Source organism: Pantherophis guttatus, chromosome 1, assembly GCF_059756535.1.
Source record: "Pantherophis guttatus breed Tessera chromosome 1, ASM5975653v1, whole genome shotgun sequence".
Classification (NCBI taxonomy): domain Eukaryota; kingdom Metazoa; phylum Chordata; class Lepidosauria; order Squamata; family Colubridae; genus Pantherophis; species Pantherophis guttatus.
In genome coordinates, this window is record NC_142063.1 from 218,612,721 (window position 1) to 218,633,537 (window position 20,817).

At 39.5% G+C, this 20,817-nt stretch overlaps 1 protein-coding gene across 2 annotated transcripts; it reads left to right on the forward strand.

Moving 5' to 3' along the window:
* The first annotated feature begins 1,612 nt into the window (after nt 1-1,612).
* On the forward strand, nt 1,613-20,506 carry FAM110C (family with sequence similarity 110 member C). Of its 2 annotated transcripts, none has more exons than XM_034436665.3 (2): nt 1,613-3,020; nt 14,675-20,506. In XM_034436665.3, the coding sequence occupies exon 1, from the start codon at nt 1,907-1,909 to the stop codon at nt 2,990-2,992; it is 1,086 nt and encodes a 361-aa protein (XP_034292556.1). In that variant the 5' UTR covers nt 1,613-1,906; the 3' UTR covers nt 2,993-3,020; nt 14,675-20,506. The 2 variants fall into 2 exon arrangements, with proteins under 2 accessions (XP_034292556.1, XP_034292555.1); XM_034436664.3 differs by having other exon boundaries at nt 1,614-3,020; nt 14,670-20,506.
* The last annotated feature ends 311 nt before the right edge of the window (nt 20,507-20,817 follow it).

The following is a 20,817-nucleotide window of genomic DNA, read 5'->3' on the forward strand; positions in this document are numbered from 1 at the left end:
GCTCAGACAGGGAACCCTATACCATTTCAGACAAATGGTTGTCCAGTCTCTTCTTGGAAACCTCCGGTGATGGAACTTCTGGAGGCAAGTTGTTCCACTGGTTAATTTTCTGTCAGGAAATTTCTTCTTAGTTCTAGGTTGTTTCTCTCCTTGATTAGTTTCCATCCATTGCTTTTTGTTCTGCCTTCAGGTGCTTTGGAAAATAGGTTGACCCCCTCTTCTTTATGGTGGTGTGAAAATATACTTTTCAACAGCCTTAGAATTCCACCTACCCACTCATACCATCTTACATGCATTACATGCAATATAGAACGTAAGAGTTTGATTTGCTCCAGCCACTGGGAGAGGCGGATGAGCAACAGGAAGAGAGGATGAGTTGTCAGAGGAAAGGGGTAAATACCAGAACTCTGGAGCCAGGCCAATTTGCCAGGCTGTGACTTGAGTACCCTAAGCAGGATTTAAAATGAAAAGCAAACACTTTACCACAGAACGTATTTTGCTGAATTATTAGAGTGCTGCAATCCTTTTTTAAATAACCTGTAGATCAGTGCTTGTACAGACACAATTCCCTGAGGACTATAACCGAGGTTTGGTACCACCTTTGCCGACCAGGACATTTTGTTAAACGGCGTAAGATTTTGAGAGCTGCAGCTCCTTATTACCTTTTAATAAAAAAGCATGAGTCAGAAAACCAGACCACAGCTCTCCTCCTACCATGTCAGGAAGAGAGAGAATTTACTTCTTCTTAATAAAAATAATAATTCTCTGGGGGAAGATGTAAATACTAGAAGATGACCGTTACGAAACAGTTGTAAAAAAGGAATTTATATTATGCATTTTGTGTTTGTTATATTGTGTTGTGTTATAAATAACTTTTTTTGAAAAAAAATAAAAATAAAAAATCTCTTACATGTTGTAACAGATCATGGAAGTGGTAAAATAGAAACAGACCCCTGTCTCTGCCTGCAATACAAATAATCTTCGGCATCTGAATAGCACTTCCACACGTGTTCAAAGTGCATTCTCCTTATAACAAACCTGCCAATCAAGTCGTGGTTATTGTTCCCCAAGTGACAGAGTGCGGAGCATGAAGCTGAGCCTATTAGCTACCTCGTGAGTTTATTGGCAGATTCAAACTGGTAACTGGGAACTTCCGGCTTCGTAGCTCAGTTTATTCATCCACATACACGTCAATATTCAAATCCAAGTTCAATGAACTTCCCTCATCTCACCAGTAGGGCTTTCAAGGTGATCTAGGAAAAGATCACCTTATCCTTATCTACAGCAGGATTTTCAGGAGGTTTATTTTGTCCTTTGCACCTCAGTCTCTGCCAAAGAAAGCTCCTCCAGCACTTTCATTCCCATTTCATTCTTATTGCTGTAGGAGGAGGCAGAAGGAAGCTTATGTGTTATTTCTTTTTCTTTTTTTTTTTTAAAAAAACCCTCTTCATTAAGGCTCGTCCTTGCTTGAGGCAATGAAGTGTTGATGGTTTGAGAGACGCTCCTCTAACATCAGTGAGTCATCTCCCTCCCGACTAATGTCAGAGAGGCCTTTGTGCTTCACAAGGATTGGCTGTGCCTGGCTCATAGGGGCTGTCTCATTGGAAAGGTGAATGTGCACAGAAGCAGCTGTGGAGGGGTGTGTACTCATGCATGTGTGCAGTTAGAGCGTCTGCAGCAGGCACAGACAGTTGGGCTTGGCCAGAGCGGAGGTGTTTTGCTTTGTTCAGAAAGCACTGAGAAGAAGACAGCAACAGGGGTTGGTTGTTTGTGAGAGGTTCCTCGGATTGCTTATCTGGGAAGAATCTGAGAAAAAGAGAGGAGGAGGAGGTGGGGGGGAAAGAGACTTTGAATTTTTCTTTCTTTTTCCTGAAGTGCAAATCAGCTTGGGACACCTGAGCCTGCTATGCCAACCGAACTCTCCCACATGGTGAGAATGCATGCCATCTCTGATTTCCCCTCCTCGCTGACAGCACGGCTTCTCCACAAGGGTCCAGAGTACCTTCGCAAGCAGATGGAGGCAGCCAACCCTAGCAGGAAGAGCGCCGTGGAAAGGTTGGCAGCAGATAAGGCCAAGTACGTGAAAAGCCAGCAAGTCATCAGCAGGAAGCAGGTGCCGGCCATCACCCTCAGCTCAACTTCTGAGAGTAGCAGCGAGACTTGCTCAGTAGAAAGCAAGAAGGCTGATCGCTCAAGAGAGGAGAAGGACACGGCAGCCCAAGTTCCCACAGCCACAGAGCTGAGCCCGGCAGCCCTGCAAGACGGCCCTCCCATTGTGAGGCGCAACAGTGGTAAAAGGCAGATCCGACCAGATTCCTTGGTGATCTATCGTCAGAAATGTGAATTTGTCAGAGGTCAAAGCCAGGAGAATACTCGTGGAAATTTGGTCCGGAGGCTGTTCCAGGGTTCCTTCAAGGAAAAACAGCTGATTTCTGAGGTGTCCAAAGTTGTTCTCAAGGAGGAAACCATTCCTGAAGTGGAAGGGACTATTGTGGGCAAAGACACAAGACATAGCTATGACCTAGAAGGACAGAATTCACCCACAAAGGCAAACCCAATGCCCTTTCTGGTCAGCAAATGCAAAAATGCCCTAAATGTGACTTCAGCACCTTATGATGTAAAGGAGATGAGGCAGAAAGGTCTTCAGAGATCTCAGTCAGATATCAGTTCGCGATATTCAAAATCCTTCTCTGAATTTGACACTTTCTTTAAGAACTGTGGTCTTGAACCTGAAGTAATAAAAGATTTAGGCCAAGAGAATATTTCAGTGGCTTCAGACAACTTCTCATTCCATCTCCACAGCCTCAGTGGGGCAGCTTCTGAAAGTGACTTCACGAGACACAGCGATGAAGATGGACTCCTGGAGGAAGAGCTCACAGAACAGGCGCCTAGTGGCACCTCTGTGGTTGAACGCAATGCTCGGATAATCAAGTGGCTGTACATGTGCAAGAAAGCCAAAGAGGCTAATGTGATGATGCAAGACTTGGCATAAGGACTGCTTCCTTCATAGAGACACCCAGGTCAGTGTAACATGAATGCATGTGCAAAGTGTATCCGTGCACCTTTGATATTACGTGCATAGCTATGAATATACAGAATAAGGTTCTTTCCTTTTTATCTCTCCAGCATCATGGAGTAAGGGATGGGGAAACCTACAATTTATCTTTACTATATAATAATATTTAATATATAAAGAATTATGGGCATAACATATGGTACCAGTGTTGATACTAATTCTTCCATTTGGGCCTTCCATAATTTTATAATGGTGAATGATTCCAGAAAGTTACAGCTGGTTGTTGTTGTTTTATGAAAGATTCCACCGTTTGAGCTGGCCTTTAGAAAGTCATGGACTTTGCTAAGGAGAAATGAGAACCACCAGAGAAATTTAAAGTCAATATTTACATACATTGGGTCTGCCCTCTGACTGGGAAACAGCTTATTTACAGCAGGTTGGGCCATGATAACAAAAAGCCTGGCCATTTGCTCAGGCGTTCATTTTATCTAATTAAGATAAACTGGCACACATTTTGTCCTTTGCAGCTGTCAACTTCGTCATCCCTCTACTTTCCTTTTTCTTATTTATCCCCTTTTAAATTATCGTGGGGGGAAAAACATTTGTGGGTCTCTCTTTTCCCCACTTTATTTCATTTGATATTAACAAGTGATAAGCCTTCCTCTGATGTCACAACACAACAGGTTTGGCAGCTATTTCCTGGCATTTCTTCTTTTTCCATTCTCTTGAGGAGTGAGCGGGACATCTCTTGCTGCTTCATTGCATTTATTGCTTTTCGCCTCAACTTGACTGAAGTTGGTTCACGACTGCACCGGTGCCAAAAAGGAGGGCTTAAATATTAGGGCTGCAAATTTTCTTCAGGGTTGTTGCTTCAGCTGGTGCCCCAATAAATCTAAAAGGACGGGTTCCCAGTCAAACAGGAAACGAACAGCATGATGTAGTGCAGTTTTGGGCAGTTTCCTAGGAAGTAGGATACAGTGCATCAATAGGATTTACTTTTCACCAAATACACTTAGCATTTGGACTTTGCAATGACTTTTTAAAAAGAGCACTTACAGAAAAGTGGTGTAGGAGTTAGAAGATCCATTTATAAACCTGGACCTTTGATATACTGTACTGATTTGGCAATTTCTCTGTCCTTCACTGAACTCTAAGCACTGACCTAGGATTTAGCAACTGGTACATCAAGGCAAAAAAAAATCAAGCGGTTTCAATGATCACAAATATCAGATAGAATCCCTTGGGCAATTGAAATAAATGGAAATTAAGAGGTTTACACTCCCTGAAGGAAGTGTGCTATTGTGCATGGGACACTTTGCATGGGTTGTGACTATCTTACTCTTTAACAGCTAGGGATGTGCTCGTGTTTTTCTAACGGGTGTTTAGTAAAAACACGGTGTGTTGACTGGCTGCCCCAAATGCAGTCATCGAATGTTGATACTTGCCACTTCAGCAGCGGTGTTTCTGGTTAAAGAAATTAAATAAGTTAGTTTACCAAATAAACTTACAAAGTAAGAGACATCAGTTAGCATCTTTTGACCATGAGAGACCAATCAGTTGATGTGCCCTTGAGCTAATTTAGCCATAACAATCTGTTCAGATGCTAGGCACATCATAAAATACAATACAAGCAAACATATATTTAGGTAAAATAGTGAGATAAGTGTTTTGTACTTTATAAGCAACCAAGCCCTACCTAAATCTTTGGAAGAGCTACTGTCTTGGTCAGGATCACTCCGAGATAAAATGTTACTTGAAGCATGTCTCAGATGCCATTTCCTCTGGAAACTGACCAAGCAATGTTGGCATGAAGCAGAAATGCCTGGCAGAGAAGCAATAACTAAATAAATAATGAATAATTTGCTGCTCTGTTCAAGGATATTATCTCATTGCCTAATTATAAGGTGGCCATTGTCTAGAGCAGTGTTTCTCAACCTTGGTAGCTTGAAGTTGGGTGGACTTCAACTCCCAGAATCCCCCAGCCAGCGCTGCTGGCTGGGGGATTCTGGGAGTTGAAGTCCACCCATCTTCAAGCTACCAAGGTTGAGAAACACTGGTCTAGAGCCATCTTAGCCTGAGGTTCAGGCACTAAGGAATTTACATTTGGTTAAGATACGATAATGTTTGTTCATGAAGAAATGACCCCATAGCTTAACAGAAAAGTCCTGGCTGTATCACCTGGAGCGGTTTTGTTTAAAGAGAAAGAGAGATTTGATAGCATCTGAATAGAAAACCAAAATCTTAATTATTCAGCAGTACTTCATTCTTGGCAGAAGGAAAATAAGTGAAATTTGATTTCCTTGATTTTTTTTTAAAAGCATGACAACATAAATCTCTTTATTTTTCATCACAGGAAAATAGCAGAGTTGTTACTCCCACTTACATTTCAATTTTTGTCTCAGAAAAGAATAAGCCATACTAACTCCACATCTATGTATTTGATGATAGTCTCCTATCAGACAGTCTTATGAGCCCAATCTCCTAGACTGGCTATGCTTCAGCCAAAAAAAGTCCAAAACTGCTCACTAGTACCATCTGAACCAAGTTGTAGGTAATGCAAAACTTCTTATTGGCTAATCCCTAGATATTGATAAAGTTGATAGAACTATCTAGTTTAATCACTTACTACTGATAAAGAATAAAGATGGTGAGGAATGAGATCATGTTTAAATCCAAAATTCTAGCACAGGGACCAGTGGTGTTTTAGCCTGTGTGTAGCCATCTGAAGGTATCTGCCAGAACAAGTGTACCAATCACAAACAGAAATTAAAATCAAAACTAAAAAAAATGCACATGCATCTTTCGCATACTATATACACTGGAAAGGTTTTTTATACACTGTAGTGTTTTGCGGGGAACAACTTTGGAAAGAGTTCATGGCATACAGGGTGGAAAAACTCTAGATCAGTGTTTTTCAAACTTGGCAACTTTAAGATGTGTAGACTTTAACTCTCAGAACTCTTCAGCCAGCATGGAGTTGAAGACCACATATCTTAAAGTTTCAAGTTTGGTCTAGAACAAATAATACAAATCAAGTCTCATGTGTCAATTTGTAAGGAAACACCACTGAATTCAAGAAGATTGGCTTCCAAGTTCTTTTTCCTCATCTTTCCACTCAAACACACAGTTTCCAGAATGGTACTGTTGAGGAAAAGAATGTTTGTTAGATTTTTATTTTATTTACTTATAAATAACTCCAAGTAGCAAATATACTTAATACTCCTTTTACTTTCTATTTTCCCCAACAACAACAACCCTGAGGTGGGTTGGGCCAAGAGAGAGTAACTGGCTCAATATCACCCAGCTGGCTTCATGCCTGAGGCAAAATTAGAACTCACAGTCTCCTGGCTTCTAGGCCAGCACTTTAATCACTGCACCAGACTAGCTCAATTATATTAACAATTAATATAAACTGAGAATATATCCTGAACAGGGGACTCTTGACTGTCCTATGTTTGGAAAATCACATAATTTTTAGTTATTAGTTTTTATACTCTGTTCTGCCCTACCTAGGTTCAGCTGTGATTTGTTCAATAAACCATAGTCATCTCATATATTTATAAGCAATTATAGGTATCCTTAGGTTACAGTGGCAATTGGGACTGAAATTTCCATTGCTAAACAACATGGTCGTAAAGTGTGATATCACATGACCACATTGCTTCACACAGCAATGCCAGCAGTCTTGCTGATGTCATTAGGTGAGGACCTCACAGGTTCATGCAAAATTGGTGTACCTAGGCTTGTTTAAATGTACATGGGTTCCAGTTTGAGCCACAGCATGTCTCTAAATGGCCCTAAATTCTGAGTGTTCCTTACTTGGAAATCTGCAGGGCAGAGTTTAGAATTCACTAGGAAATAATAAGATGAAATAATACCATCTATAACAGAGGCCTGATTAATGGGTTTCTTTCTTTAACTTATCCCTGGAAATACATAAGTGAGTTAGGAGACTGAGTTGTGTGGGTAGCAACTTTTCTAAAACCCAGATCTGGTACATTGGGAAAAGAACACCAACCAACAGATGAGCGAAAGGAACACAGATAAATGAGCCAGTTCAGATAGTAGTTTCAGAATGAAATCTCCATCCCATCCTTTAAACTGACATTAGCGTTGAGGGAAGTCTAGCTGCAGCAAAATGGATCCCAGGAGAGAAGGCACTAAAGGAGATCAGTCATTCTAGAGGACCAAAAAAAGAAGATTAGGAGGAGGACTGATTTCACTGTTTTGACCTTGCAGTCTTGCTTAAATCCATTAGTGGAAGGCAGGTGTTCTGGTGCTTGGGGTGTTTGCTGACTAATCCAAAACAACATCAAAAGTCATCTAGGGAGTGTGATAAAGAAATGCGGCAGATCGAGGCATCGTTCCCACAATTTTTCTAATGAGGGAATTTTTAATTTGTCCCTATCTTCCTTTGCAGAGAGATAGATCAAAAACTGTTTCTCCAATGTGAAATCTTCCCCATCTATTAATACAGCAACTCCTTGAATTTTTTTGGCTGGCATAAACACATTGTAAAGGATGCCAGGTTGAAAACAATTGAATAAAACCTTGCTCGGTTTTGCCAAAAACATTGCAGTTTCTACATAGAGAGCCAGTTTGGTCTAGTGGTTAAGGCAACAGGCTAGAAAGTGTGAGTTCAAGTCTGCTTTAGCTATGAAAAGCCAGCTGGGTGATTTTGAACCAAGTCTCTCTCTCTCTCATTCTCTCTCCCCCCCACCCCCCCCACCCACAGGATTGTTGTGGTAGGGAAAATAGGAGGAGGAAGATGCGTTGGATATATTCACTGACTTGGGTTGTTTGTAAAAATAATAAAGGTGGGATACAAATAAATAAAAATAAATAAATATAGCTTTATTCTGAGCTTTTCTAAAGTATTTGGAACGACAAAGCTTTCTTTACTAACCAGTGCTTGATTTTTCATATTCATATCTAATTGAGGGTATCAGCTTGGAAAGGATGTGGAGAAGAAAATATGGTGATGATTGAAGGGAATGGTTAAGAATTTTATTTTTTAATTTGCTTGTCAAATCAAGGTTTGCCCCCCTACAATTGATATAAGCTACAGTTACAGATTTGAGGCTGGAAATAATCATTTTTGCGAATAGACACGTTATTCTGAAGCTCCTGCAGGATATAGAATTTTGCAACATTTAAAAGATTCTGAAGGCTGACCTCAGTGAAAAGTTTTATGCATTGCAATAATCTATTATTGACTTAACCATGGTTTGTTAATTGAGCCACAAAGAGCTGAGTTCCCATAATATGCTAAGATGTCCACCATATTATACAATCCACAATGGTTAAATCACACTTCACACTATGCTAAAATCAAACAAACCACATTTTGGCTTAGCATAATGTGTGAATCCAGTCTATAAATACGTAACTCTGAGAGCCAGCACTACCAACAGGACAGCTCAAAATAGCAATGTCTTGAGAATGTTGTTGGGAGCTAATTTCACTTTGTCCTTCAAAATATTAGAAGAGATATTTCTGATCTTTTGTTATTTCAGAGCAGCTCTTGTTAAGGTAAACACATACCATTTTTGCAGTGAAGAATCCCAATGGCAAATCCTTTACAAAATGCCCAATTTGTAATTCATCATTATAGTATTTATACTATTTGTTAGTCAGAGGATGAGCTATAAGGAGGCTACTGAATCGTTTACAATCTTGCAATCCAGGCCTAGTTCTGTAACGCTAGGAACTTCCTGCTATGAAATAATACATCCTTGATTTTCTGCAAATACTGGCTTTTTTCCAGAGCAAACACAGTTGCCTGTACCTGTTAAGTTTTCTTGGTTGCTTCATTTTTAAAGTAACATAAGCAACAGACCAGATTGTCACTGTGGTTAGAGAATGAGTGCAGATTGAAACAACATACTGGAGCAGTAGACTACTTTTAACTTAGTTAGCAAGATGGCCTCATTGTAGACAATTGGGATGAAGATGCTTGAATTATTCCAGTAGGATTTCTTCACATGCTTAAGGTCTTGACATCCTCATTCCCTGTGAGATTTTGCAAATTGTATTTCTCTCTATGCTGCGTGTATAATACTGTATAATTAATTTAAACTTGTAGCAGTAACTCTTTAAACTAACAGAACAAACTTTTTCGTGATATTAAATGCTATGATAAATCAAGCTTGCAATTTTTATGTAGGACAAAGATGGAGATGTGATTCCCTTTAAATATGGTTAGAACCCCATCTTCCCTCTTGCCCAGTAAATCATTAAGTGTGACAGGTATGGGGATAGAAACCAATGAGTTCTGGAGAATCACAAATCCTGCCCCACCCCCCACCCCCACAAGATTGATGCAATAAGAAAACATTTCTATAGAGTCATATTGAGCCAAAATGCAGTTACACCTAACATGTTAACAGATAAAGCATGGTTCATACAGATAGCTTGTAGGCCTACTTGCCCCTAACTCTGGCCTCCAAAACTTCTGCTGGCATCTTTTTTTTTTTTTTTGCCTTGGTCCCTCATGAAGCTTCATCTCATTCCAGTCCATGAGTGAGCTTGGGGAGGAGAAATTCAACAAGTCACTTTGTTCAACCTGTGTTGCTCACCCATAATCAGGACATGCATGTCAGCAGTAAAAGAGGTGACTCTACAGGAAGTAGAATACAACTATACTTTGCTCAGAAGTCTGCCTGCTTTTTCCCATCCCTCCCTTTTACTTATACCCTAGGAAAATTATAAGGAAGCCAGACTGAGTGTTTTTCTAGCACTTTCCTTTCTTCCCTTTGGTACTTGTCACTGTCATGTTGTCATCTGGATGCAGAATTACAGAATAACAGAATTAGAAGAGTCTTCTAGCCCAAGCCCCTGCTCAGGCAGGAGATCCTATAGTACCATTCCAGACAAGTGACTGTCCAGTTTCTTCCTTAAAAAGTCCAGTATTGGAGCACCCACAACTTTTGGAGGCAAGTCATTCCACTGATTAATTGCTCAGGAAATTTCTCCTTTGGATGCCTTCTCCAAGATCACCCCCATGGCTTCCTACAATTCATCAAAGCTTCAAAACACATAGAAAGAGAAGGATTAGAAATAGGAGAAGATTTCACATCCAGCAGACCAGTTTTATGCCACCTCAAGAATGGGAGGATGGCACTTCATCTCAACAATGAAGAAAGGCCCAAAAGGTGATTATAGTGAGCCACTTACTCAGTCTTCATCTTTCAATTACACTTAACATCACATCAATCTTAAACAGGTAGTCCCCGACTTAAAGCAATACATTTAGTGACCATTCAAAGTTACAACAGTACTGAAAAAGTGACTTATGACCATTTTTCACACTAAGGACATGGTTATCAAAATTCAGATGCTTGGCAACTGACTCATATTTATGACGGTTGCAGTGTCCCATGGTCATGGGATCACCTTTTGCAGACTTCTGAAAAGCAAAGTCAGTGGGAAAACACAACCGTGTTACCACCTTAACAACTGCAGTGATTCACTTAACAACTGTGACAAGAAAGGTCATAAAATGGGGCAAAAGTCACTTAACAAATGTCTTGCTTAGCAACAGAAACAGAATTGTGGTCATAAGTCGAGGGCTACTTGTACTTTTATTTACCAACTGACTTTTAAATTGTGCTACAATTACTGTCTACCAACTGGTGAGTTACATTTGGAAAGCTAATGGTTTTTATTGATTTATCAAAAAATGAAAAATAGAAATAGCACTTAGACTTATATACCGCTTCACAGTGCTTTTACAGCCCTCACTAAGCTATATACAGAATCAGCCTATTGCCCCCAACAATCTGTGTCCTCATTTTACCGACTTCAGAAGGATGGAAGGCTGAGTCAACCTTGAGCCAGTCAAGAGAAAACATAACATCGTTTCCCTTGGGTTTCTTTTTATGAGTTTTTGATATGTAAATCATTCTCCATGGGGGGGCAAAAAACCCCTCAGCAAAAACCACATGTACCAGATTTTGCTCACTGTTATTTCTTGTTCCCTTTCTTTCAGGATTCTGTCAAACATCTTTCCAGAAACATTTAATAAACTAATCAATTCCCCTGCAGTTTTAACATTCACTCTTAATCAGGAGTGGGTTCTACTTACCTTTACTACCGGTTCGCAACGGGGCCGCACATGTGCGATCTCTTTGCTCATGCGCACACACGCTCTTCTGCGCAAGCGCAGAAGCATTTTCATGATGTCAGGGTCAGTGGGCGGAGCCTCCCACCAGTTTTACTACCGGTTCTATAGAACCAGTGCGAATCGGGGGCAACCCACCACTGCTCTTAATAGATAATAATGGTATCCTTCCAATTATTAGCCATGGGTTCATTCTTCAGACGCATGTCAAACAACCGTTCCATAAGGAAATCACTTTCATATTTTAAATTTTTCCAGTGTTACTGCAGCCCTACCACTTTTTGAACTTTCTTACAACATTTTTTACTTTTTTTCATTATTTTTTTAAAATTAGATACTAACATTCAAATTTTGATCACATGAGCTTGGGGATGCCACAACAGTCAAAAGTGTGACAAAATGGTCATAATCACTTCCTTCAGTCTTCCTGAGTCTTCGGAGAGGGGCGGCATAGAAATTTAATTAATAAATTAAATTAAATTAAATTAAATTAAATTCAGTGTTGTTCTAACTTCAAACGGTCTCTAAACAAATGGTTGTAAATCAAGGATTACCTGTATGGTCAAAACAATCCAGTTCTTGCATACTGTGATTCGTTTGATTGGATTGGATTGGGTTGGATTGGATTTATATACCGCCCTACTCCCGAAGGACTCAGGACGGTGAACAGCCACAGAATAAAACACATAAATACAAAAATTTAAAATAGAATAAAAACAAATTAAATAATTTGGCTGAGACAAATTTAAAATACCCAATAATTTAAAAACAAATTAAAATTTACATTTAAAAGGGGAAAAGATTTAGTTGAAGAACATTTTGTCTTTCTTTCTTCCAGGTCCATCCAATGCCAAGATAGTAGACAATGGCTGAATTTATGCCCATAGAGGAACAAGGAACCTAGCAGGAAGTCAGATAAGGATCAGTGCTGCAATAATTTTGTGTGAATGCTCCTGAAATTAGAATAATTAATGGAGCTATAAACATAGCACTGTTTGAAGTTTGTAATCAATATAATGTATTCAGCTGGTATAGATTGTTTCTACATCAGGGCTGTCAAACTCCCGGTCCGCGGGCCAAATGCATCACGCACTGGCCACCCCCACCCCTGGTTTAGCGAAGGGGAAAAAAGTTCCGCTACGTCACGTGATGCTGTCGTGACGTGAGTTTGACATCCCTGCTCTACATTGAATACTGGTGAGTTAAGCCAGGAGAAGTTCTCTTGTATCTGCCGGAAATGGAATCTATAAATTCTGAAATTCAGGCATATCTCACCCAGCAGATGCTAAGCTCCTATTTGCAAGGGAGCTATTAACTAGTAGTTAAAGCAGCTTTCTTGCCAATACCTGTTAAATTCTGTCTGGCAGCAATTACCCACAAAGAATTAGTGGTGCTGGCCCCACCTACTCCAGACTCACTTCATTCTGCCTTTTCAGTTCAGTGCCACTCAGGTTCAGTGGGTTCTTGTGTTGCCTAAACAATTTCTGTAAAAAACTGAAAGGACAAAGGAGACAATCACACTGAGAAAAAAAGACAAGCTCTTCTTACATTCTGCTGGCTTTGACATGAAAAACATAACTTTATGACGTGGAAGGAGTTGCCTTGCATAGTTACCTAGTATTGCTTGAAGATGAGCAATTTTGGGTGTTCCGCCTTTGAAAAAGGAAAGTGAGAAAATTCACAGTGTTTGTGTCTGGGCAGATACAGGTAGTCCTTGATTTACGACCACAAATGAGCCCAAAATTTCTGTTGCGCTAGCAAGACAGTTGTTAAGTGTGCTTTGCCTCTTATTATGACCTTTCTTGCCTCAGTTGTTAAGTTAACCACTGCAGTTGTTAAATTAGTAACAGGGTTGTTAAGTGAATCTGGCTTCCCCGTTGACTTTGCTTGTCAGAAGGTTGCAAAATGTGATCACATGATCCTGGGACATTGCAACGGTCGTAAATGTGAATCAGTTGCCAAGTGTCTGAATTTTGATCACATGGGGATGCTGCAACAGTCATAAATATACAGAATGGTCATAAGTTGCTTTTATCAGCGTTGTTAGAACTTTGAATGGTCACTAAATGAACTGTTATAGGTCGAGGGCTACCTGTATTCTTCTGTATGCTATGGTTTCTGAGAAAATAGCTTCTTCTTGAAAGTTGCTCTCTTTCTCAGGACCACAACTTTGTGAAGGAGGTGGGCTGAGTATCTGCCTAAAATTAGTCAATGAACTTCCATAACTGGGAGTGGAGCAGAGGTGGGTTTCAGCAGGTTCTGACCAGTTCTGGAGAAAAAAAATTCTGACTGGCCCCACCCCCATCTATTCTCTGCCTCCCAAGTCCCAGCTGATCAGGAGAAAATGGGGATTTTCTAGTAACCTTCCCCTGGAGTGGGGTGGAAATGGAGATTTTACATGATCCTTTCCCTGCCAGGCACACCAAGCCACGCCCACCAAATCACACCCACAGAACCAGTAGTAAAAAAATTTGAAATTTGAGTGGTACCAGTCCACTCTCTTAACACTGCATCTTATGCTGATGAAGAGAGCAATTGGGGAATATTGGGCACTTTGAAAGGAAGTTATTTTTCCAGCAACTCAAAAGCGTGAAGGCAATTTGGTTGCTGTGATAAAAATGTAGTGAAAATATGGACTTGGTACTGTATATCTGATTCTCATAGTATGATGAAGGGAACTTGAGCTTTTCTATCATGATTTGTACAATGCCAAATACAACTCCTCTTCTTGTTAATTCATTATATTGTTATAAAACATTTTATAGACTTTTTGTAAAAGTGAATTATCCACTGCATGTATATGATATCAGAATTGCAATTATGTGCCCTTTCTTTGATCATGTCATTGACTTAAAGTGAATTGATCTGATTATTATCAGGGCATAGAGTACAAGTGGTATACTGTTCAAAAAAAGAACTGTGTGAACATATAGTACAAGCTGCAATTGTTTAGTTATAGTACAAATTTCAATTATTGCCATTTTGCAGTAATTATAAATAGGTGGAAAAAAAGATTAAGGATAGAAGAATTTAATGTGATCTTTTGTTGTTGTTGCTTTGATTTCAAAAGTATAATCATGAACCCCTTTCACTGAGGAGCAGTGGAGATAACAGAGTGGCTTGACATAGTGGATAACATTATGTTCAAAGAAGAAGTTTAACACTGACTAACCCTTCTGTTCAGATTTGATGATGAATGGATGAAGTGAGCAAATCTCCCAATGTTATGCTCTCCAAGCCATGGCTTAGAATGTTAGGAAAATCTGGTCAAAGAAACTACTTGACTATAATGTGTACTAGCAGAAGAATGCTAGTTTGTATTGGGTCTGAAGACTTTTGAGATATGGACATAGCATGTACTGTGGGAAATGGGGAAAGTTTCCATTCATCCTTGGTTTGTGATAAATGCAACAAATGTGTGGAAATGAATATAAAAAAGTTTCTCGGCATCAATCTGAATAAAGCACCTTAACACAATGGCAGAGTGAAGCATGCGAGCATTTCAATAAAACGTCTTTCTCTTTTTTTCAGAATAGATGCATTCAATGAAGAATGAACACAACAGAGAACGGATTTACAACATCCATTTCCCGATTTTTTTTCATTAAAGGAGCAGAAGAATCTTTGCTGCTTCTTAAAGGATGTATTGAACCTGAAGATCAGACTCAAGAAGTGAAAGCTGATGCTTCTTGTTGTGGTTTAGAACAGAAAGCATGAGTCATGCATGGACCTCTTTTGATGTACATTTTCATAACAAAGAGAAACCTACAGTTAATTGTCTCTGAGAGATAATTTCATTGTTTCCAACAATGAAAAGCATAATTTCTGTATAAGAAAACTTTGTGTGTCTGTGTTTCTGTGTGTGTGAGCATGTGTGTGTGTGTGTGTGTGTGTGTGTGTGTGTGTATCAGTAGTGGGTTCCACTTACCTTCACTACTGGTTCAGAACTGGGAACGTGCGCATGGCACTTCTGTGCATGTGCAGAGCATCCATGATGATGTCCAGGCGGGTGGGCGGAGCCTCCTGCCGCCACCACTACCGGTTCACCTGAACTGGGACAAACCGGTAGAAACTCACCACTGGTATGGATGGGTACACTGTATGAAAGGTGAGAAAGGTACATGTCCACTTTGTGGCTTGTATTTATAAGATACTACAGTGATCGATATGGATGGATATTAACTTGTGGGACAAGTTATATGTCAGGAAACAATTATCTCCAAGATTCTGGTCTAAATTGCTAAGTTAATGTTTACAGTGGAATAGATAGGGTCTTCTCTAAATATAGAAAGCTGCCTTTCAATTAGGCAGATTGTCTGTCTGTCTGTCTGTCTGTCTGTCTGTCTGTCTGTCTGTCTGTCTAGCTAGCTAGCTACCTACCTACCTACCTACCTACCTACCTACCTACCTACCTACCTACCTACCCTCTCAGTAGTAATTGAGATGATACATCACAGGAAGCCATAATAGTGGTTTTGCCTGGCTTGAATATGTTGTGCAAATTTAGACCTTTGAGTTTATGGAGCTTAGTGCAATGTTTGAACTGGAAAGGGCTTATTTTTTAAAAAAAAAAATCTATAATATAAGCATGAGGCATGAACCTTGCCAGTACTGCCTTCAGCAACTTACACACACTCTAGGATTTCAGAGAAGAAACTTTGGGGTGCGGTCGTGGGCCTGCCTGCCGCCCAATTGCTTGACCCAGAACTCTTCCTCCCCTTCCATTACTTCAGAGTCCTAAAAAAACCCACCCCAAAAGGTTCAGGATTGTCTCAGATTAGAAATAATGTTACCCCAGAGCTGCAACTGGTAATCCAATCCAGTGGTGGGATTCAACTGTTTCACACCACTTCAGCTGAACCACCTGTTAAATTGCTGGCTCGCCCCGTCCTGCCCCTTCCAGAAGTCCCCACGCACCCTGTTTTGGCTCCCAGGGGGCTGCAGGGAGGCCTACTAGGCCCAAAACAGGGCATGGGTGGGCACGGTGCGGTCCCCCATGGCCCATTTTTGCTCTCAAGGGGGTGCAGGAGGCCGAGTGCTGCCTGTCACACCCCCTGGGCACGCCCACCATGGCCATGCCCACCCAGCTGGTCATTAGGGCAGAGAACCGGTTGTTAAATTATTTGAATCCCACCACTGATCCAATCCCAGTTCTCATGTCTTATGTACTATATTCAGTTTTAATGTGCCATGGTACTAAACAGTCGCCTCCCCCTCCCCTAAATAATGGAATGGTGCTCATTATTATAAAACAGCATTGCTTTTTTTTTTAATGGTACAAGTAGGTTGCACGGGCAGATGCCTGGTTTAAAGAAGCCTGAGGGCATAGAGCTGTCTTGAGTAGTTACAGTGTCTGTGAGAAGATGGTTTCTGATTGTGGTTTTCCAAGTCTGTTCCTCTGCCACCCGGGAATCGCTGGCTGTCATTTCTGTAACAGCAAGCAAGCAAGCGCAAACATGTCTTAACTCTGCTCTTTCAGAAAGACAGAGAAGACGGCTTCTTCTTCCCCAAGTTGGCATTCTTATATAGCAAAACTGGCCATATCTGTCTGTCTGTCTATCTAGGTAGATAAATAGATAGCAAAGTTGACGCTGAATAACCAAACTTCCCACAGTCAAAATCAAAATTATTATTATTATTTGTCTGGAAAATGTGGGGCAGTTCTTATCATGGAAATAGAGGCTTGTCTGAACATTCCTCATTCCTCAATAGGTAGCAGCCTTTTTGTCTAAGGCTGGCATGCACAGACTGGAAGTCAGGAATCCTTTCGTGCTAACAAAACCCTTCATTCTCCTGTGTGGGAAAAGGTCAGTCTGGGATTTCATTCTGCAATATTCCCAAGGCTGTTTTGGGTTAGAATAGAATAGAGCTGGAAGGGATCCTTGGAGGTCTTCTAGTCCAGCCCACAAGATAGCAGTGGGCAAATAGAAAAAAGGGATCTCTTTTAAAAGATTATTATCATTGCAGCTCCATACAATATAATATCTTTTTCTTTCTTTTCTCTTTTTCCTGAAGTAGGGGTGGGCAAGCTATGGCCCCTTTATGACCTGGGGACTTCAACTCCAAGAATTCCTGAGCCAGCCATGTGGCTCAGGAATGCTGGGAGTTGAGGTCCGCAGGTCGTGAAGGGGCCATAGTTGCCCACTCCTGGTGTTGAGCGTTAGGGCTTGGGGAAGGTGGGGTTTCAGAGTTTTTTAAAATTGAAATTAGATGAGGATTTTTTTTTTCTCCTTCGGGTCAACCATGTCAGATTCTTGGTGACTGCCTGGAGAAGCCCCCTGCAGTTTTCTTGACAAGATTTCTCAGAAATGGCTTGCCTTTGGCTCCTTCTTAAGGCTGGGGGATGAATGGGTACTCATTTTCTTCTTAATTCCCCCCCCCCAAACTATAAGAGACTCTTCCACTCTATGAGGGGCATCTCTAGGGGCCATAAAGGCCATCTCTTCATACCTAGTTTATTGCTCAATGTTGTGAATAAATACAGTCACTGTGACTGATTCAAAAAACCATGGTTAAACAAACCAAGGATTAGTACATGAGAACATTTAGCTGCCATATCTTGCCTGTGGGTTTCCAGAAGTGATTGATTATTGCAGGAAATTGGATGCAAGTTTAGATAGGTATTTGTTCTGATTCTACAAATATTAACTTTAATATTAATTATTATCAAGTTAATATATTAAAAATTATTCCAAATTCCATTTTTGCTGCAGCCCCTTGATTTTTCTTCTGTTCCTATTTTTCCTTCACCTGCACTCCCTCCACCCCCGTTGCCTTTGTGTGTCCTTTATATACATACACTTGATGTGTGTCCTTTATATACATACACTTCAGTCCCCACCACTGAAAGATTGCTGATCCCAATGGGTAAGAGAGCTCTGTTTATATAGATCTGCAGGCAGGGATCAAGAATGAAATATTTTTTTTTATTTTAATTTATTCTGGACTTGGGAAGCTAAACCAGCACTTGAAGTGCTAATTAATAGAGTATATTGGTCGAAAAAATATGGTTGGTAAACAGTAAGTGGCTATTTTGCTTTTAGTAAATGCAGCCCATTTGGGCTCTGGATGTTTTGATAATATTAATGAGGCATTAAAAGAGGTGAGCGTATGCCCTGTAAGAGATGTATCACAAGCATTTGTCCATTCCTCTCAGATCTGCTGTTAACTGCAAAATATGTCATGTAATTGTATTTAAAGCTTAGTGCTGATAAGTCTTTGTGAAATCTATTTTTTTCACTGTAATGACGTTTGTTACCAAAAAAAATTGCTGCTAACATGGACGAAATTTATTACTGCTACGTATGTATGTCCTTATAGTAATGTGTCAAAGTTGCTGATCCAAAAGGAAATCCACTGTACTTTTGCATTCTTTCTAGAGTATAATAAGTTATTTATTTAATTATTGTGAAAAGTAAAGGACCGAAAAAATCTCTCCTTCAAACTAACACTCCCCTAAAATGATGAATTAATTTGTGTGGAAATGTTCTGCCTCCATGAGTAAACTAGGATTAGTCCAAAAAAAAAAACCAATCACACCACTTTTATGAATTAAACTTTATCACATTAAATTAATGTAGCTATTAACTTTATAAAATAAATATGTTTCATTGGCAACAAACAAAAATCGAAATCAGATTTAAAACCATATTTTTAAAGGAAAAGATGAGTTTGCTTACTTTCACATAATTTCATAATTCCATATTCACATTCATTTTGAAACAAGAAAACCTATTGCTTGTTCCATATTTAATGTCTTTCATCATTAATTTGTTCATTATGTCAACAACTGCAAGACCTGAAAGATTATATTTGGATCAAATCCTAGAAAAAATCTCTCTTTGTGGCTGTTAAGGGTAGACACCAATCTGATGGCATTTCATCAATCATAGAAAATCCTGACTAAATAAGGCTCTATGTGGACTTCAGCTCCCAGAATTCTCCAGCCAAGCATGCTGGAGTACATCTTAAAGATGCAAAGGCTGAGAAACACTCTACAAAGTATTCTTTGCCTTTGTGTTTAGTTTTTTTGTGCTAATGAGCACTGATCAAAATTCAAAGAGAGACATCAGGATTTTTTTCCCCCAAGAAAGTATCAGAAAATACATCTATCAATAGTTCCTCCACAGTAGTATGGCGTATATCAGCTGTAATCAAGCATGGAATAGTTCCTTAAATTCATTGTCATTGTACTATTACAGGCAGTCAAAAACTATGGATCTGCTATATGTATTCCAGAAATGCCCAGACACAGAGATATTTATAAGAGAATTCAGATCTAGATAACAGTGATCCATATGTATATGAATAAGAATAATGGTTTCTCACATGAACATCTGGTGTAGTGGTTATACTATCCTGAAATCAGGTTTGCTCATTTTAATTGTGTTAAAAACCCAGTGCACAAAATATACTACATTTAAAAGCATACATTTATATGCATTTTAACATAACAGCGATTGACAATTTTTAAAAGTATTATAAAATAGATATACAGGTATTTCAAACTAATGTTCTACAACAGTAATTTAAAGAATACAAACTGTTAAATGTTCATAGCAATCTTGTGCTTCTGCCAACCAAAGCTTAATAATATTCAATATGTAAACTTATTAGCGGTACTCTAAAGTTGAAGCTTGAGCATCGTGCCTGAGCAAAATCTTAAAAAATCCTTGTGATCTTCTTCTAGTTTATTCATGGCCTGCTGGGGATCACGACCCACAGTTTAAGAACCTCTGTTTTGTGGAACAAAGGTAGCTTCCCATTTGGATTTATCTCCCTGTCTAGAAAAGGTATCTTGGGGTATATGTGTGGGTGTTAGTGTATGTGTCAATCTTCAAATAGAAATTATATTATAAAATTATATAAATTTTATGTATCATTTGCAGGAGGTGATTAAATTATCTGCTTTTCAGTGAAGGTTTATCTCATACATCAAAGCATCAACCAATGTTTTTTACTCTCGGTTGCACAAACCTAGGCCTTTGTTGTTATTCAGCAACATTTGGAGAGTCACAGGCTTCCCATCTCTTATCCACCAACTTTACATAAAATGATATGTAGAGGGAACACATGGTATGGGAGACAGGATTATGCCCATTGACCATACATACCCTCAGTAAAGTGGAATTATCTGATTATAAATCTGTAGTAATCATAAGCAAATTCATGCTTCTTATGACTTTTGGTATATTTGGAATATATTAAGAGTGGGGCCACTCTGATCTCAGACTCTAGCCCTGTGGATTCCATGACATCTCTCTCTAATGAAAAAAGTTGGGGAGAAAACAGATTTAGCCATTATCTTGAAGTCTTAGGGAAAAAGGCAGAATAAAAATGCAAAATAAATACATTCATTTCCTGCAGTACATTCACTTATATGACAACCTCTCCACACTGTTCCCTTTTTGGAAAGTTAAGCTATGATAACCTCCAATATAGAGGAAACAGGTTGATAACTTGCAATATACAGCAAAACTAAAAAGAAGATACAAGGAACTGGTAATAACAGTGATTTTTGACTGAAAATTCTTGAGTAGCTCAGAACAGATACTGATGTTCTGACCTAGGCTTCCTGAGCCATTAAAATACATGAGTAGTCCCAAAAACTCTTTTATTGCAAAAGCTGTGAATTCTGTTCATTCACTGATGAGTCCCAATTAGTTGTAAAGAGACCTTC